General features: G+C 44.6%; 1 protein-coding gene across 1 annotated transcript in view; it reads left to right on the forward strand.

Annotated features, from left to right (window-relative positions):
* Positions 1 to 2,479, forward strand: part of LOC103392840 (vitellogenin-1-like) — a gene marked incomplete at its 5' end in the record, with an annotated part of 8,440 nt that overhangs the window by 3,714 nt on the left and 2,247 nt on the right. Inside the window, 9 exon segments of the mRNA XM_025053432.1 lie at positions 206 to 299; positions 382 to 567; positions 643 to 784; positions 874 to 1,084; positions 1,162 to 1,607; positions 1,694 to 1,738; positions 1,823 to 1,897; positions 1,976 to 2,182; positions 2,271 to 2,472. Of these exon segments, the coding sequence (XP_024909200.1) occupies positions 206 to 299; positions 382 to 567; positions 643 to 784; positions 874 to 1,084; positions 1,162 to 1,607; positions 1,694 to 1,738; positions 1,823 to 1,897; positions 1,976 to 2,182; positions 2,271 to 2,472 (1,608 nt within the window).

The following is a 2,479-nucleotide window of genomic DNA, read 5'->3' on the forward strand; positions in this document are numbered from 1 at the left end:
TTCAGTCTTAGCTATTATGTCTGTTTTCTGTCTGATGATGCTTCAGTCTTAGCTATTATGTCGTTTTCTGTCTTTCTGTTTTTTTTGTTAGTTTAAACTGATGCTATTTTGCTATATTTCTGGCAGATAGTAAAAAGGCATATATATATATATATATATATATATATATATATATTTGATGTATTTCTATTCATTTATCTCACAGTAAAGGCCACCACATCACCAGAACTGGGTGAACACTTCCAGCTCGCTCACCTGATGAAGACCGATGTGCAGCTTGAGACTGAGATCAGACCAAGGTCCTCATCAGCTCCAACACCTGAAAGATAAAGATGAATTCTATGACGTTTTATGAAAATATGTGAATTGATCTCCTCTCAGTGTCGTCGTGAACACCTTTGCTGTGATGGGCATAAACACCGCTGTGGTCCAGGCTGCTCTGCTGTCAAGAGCCAAGATCAACTCCATTATACCTGCCAAGATCGCTGCAAGACTGAACATCAACGAGGGTCACTTTAAGATCCAAGCCCTGCCCATTTCTGCACCTGAAGACATCGCAGCTGTGCAGTAAGTTTGTTTCCTGCAACTTTGTTAAGTTGGTTTCCTCAAACCACAGGCTTCAATTTTTTGTTTCTGCAACAGCGTTGAGACATATGCCTTGGCAAGAAATATTGAGGACCTGACAGCTGTAAGGATCACTCCACTTGTCCCTGCCCAGGTGCTGGAGCCCATCTCAAGTGAGATTCTCAAATCAACGTCAAGGTCATCTGCTGCTGCTAGTCTGGTTAGCTTCCATTTATTTTGAATGCATATGTGTCAGTTCAACATGGCAGTTCCATCTCTTGTACTGAAGATAATGTTACTGCTCCACAGTCAAGGTCCTCAGAGGTCGTGGCCAATGACTTAATTGCTGCCAAGCCTATTATAAAACCCAAAGCAGCTCACTTCAGGAAGAAGTACTGTGCTGCTGCCATCGGACTGAAAGGCTGCATCAAGATCGCCACAGATAACGCTGCCTACATCAGCGACGCTGCCCTCTTCAAAATGGCTGGAAAACACTCTTTTGTTATTTCTTGGAAACAAGGTAGGTTTTTTTTAATGGAAAGCTAAAAAAAAGAATCAATGGTTAATAATAACAACAATTGTTGACATGTTCAACAGAGGGTGAAGCCCTTGAAAGACTGGAGATTGAGATTCAAGTTGGTCCAAAGGCTGCAGAGAAGCTGATTAAACAGATCAATCTGAGTGAAGAGGAGGTGGTCGAAGCCAATCCGGTCTTGAGGAAGCTCAACAAGATTCTGGCTCCTGGGAGGAAGAGCAGCTCCATGTCGTCTTCATCTAGCTCCAGGAGCTCAAAGTCTTCTTCTGTGTCTTCAAACGTCAGCTCAGCTAGTTCCAGCAGCAGGAGCATCAGCAAGAGCAGCAGCAGAAAGAGCATACGCAGGAGCAGCAGCAGGAGCAGCAGCAGCAGCAGAAGCATCAGCAGGAGCAGCCACATCAGCTCCTCAAGATCTCCGATCTCTTCAAGGTCCAGCTCTGCATCCAGCCTCGCATCTCTCTTTAGCGCCAGCTCAAGCTCCTCTCGTTCAAGTGTTCGCCACTCAAAGGTAACGTGTCAGTGATGCATCATGAAGAACTGACACATACATCACAGTAGGAATGAAGTCTGATAAAAATACTCCTTTCTCAACAGGAAATAATCTACAAACCACATTTCAAGAAGAACCATAAGAAAGAGGTACGACCAGTAAAACAGAACAGGTTCAGTCTTTAACTGGTAACATCACACATCATCACTAACTGCATTTCCATCTGATCGTAGGCTCTGAACTCTCAGGCCATCTCTGCAACACGTTCTACTAGCAGCGCTTCAAGCTTCGAGACCATCTACCAAAAGGTAATTCAGGCAGCGTTCTTCCCAGTAATGTCTCCTCTCCTCTCTTTACTTATTCTATGAGTTTGTTTTGTCTCAAAGAACAAATTCCTGGGCAATGAAGTTGCTCCAGTCTTTGCGGTTATTGTCCGAGCTATCAGAGCTGACAAAATGGTGCATGGATACCAACTGGCAGCGTACCTGGACAAACCCACTGCCAGAATCCAGATCATCCTGGCTGCCTTGGCTGCTGATAACAACTGGAAGTTGTGTGCTGACGGAATGCTGATGAGCAAGTTCAAAGTCTCTGTAAGAAACCCTTTTTTATGCTTGTCTTTGACACTGACATTTTTTATCCAACACAACCAGTAAAAAAACCCAAACTGCTTCACAACAGGCCAAAGTTGGCTGGGGAGCCGAGTGCAGGCAGTACGAAACCATGGTCACAGCAGAGACCGGTCTCCTTGGACCGAGCCCTGCAGCTCGAGTCAGAGTGACATGGAAGAAGCTGCCTACTGCTGTTAAACACTTCGCAGAGAAGTAAGGCGCTTCCCAAAGACATGACTGAGTTAATTTGGCCCAAAGGACGATGAAGATACATGTAAA

The sequence above is a fragment of the Cynoglossus semilaevis genome, chromosome 2 (genome assembly GCF_000523025.1).
Source record: "Cynoglossus semilaevis isolate Cse_v1.0 chromosome 2, Cse_v1.0, whole genome shotgun sequence".
Classification (NCBI taxonomy): Eukaryota; Metazoa; Chordata; class Actinopteri; order Pleuronectiformes; family Cynoglossidae; genus Cynoglossus; species Cynoglossus semilaevis.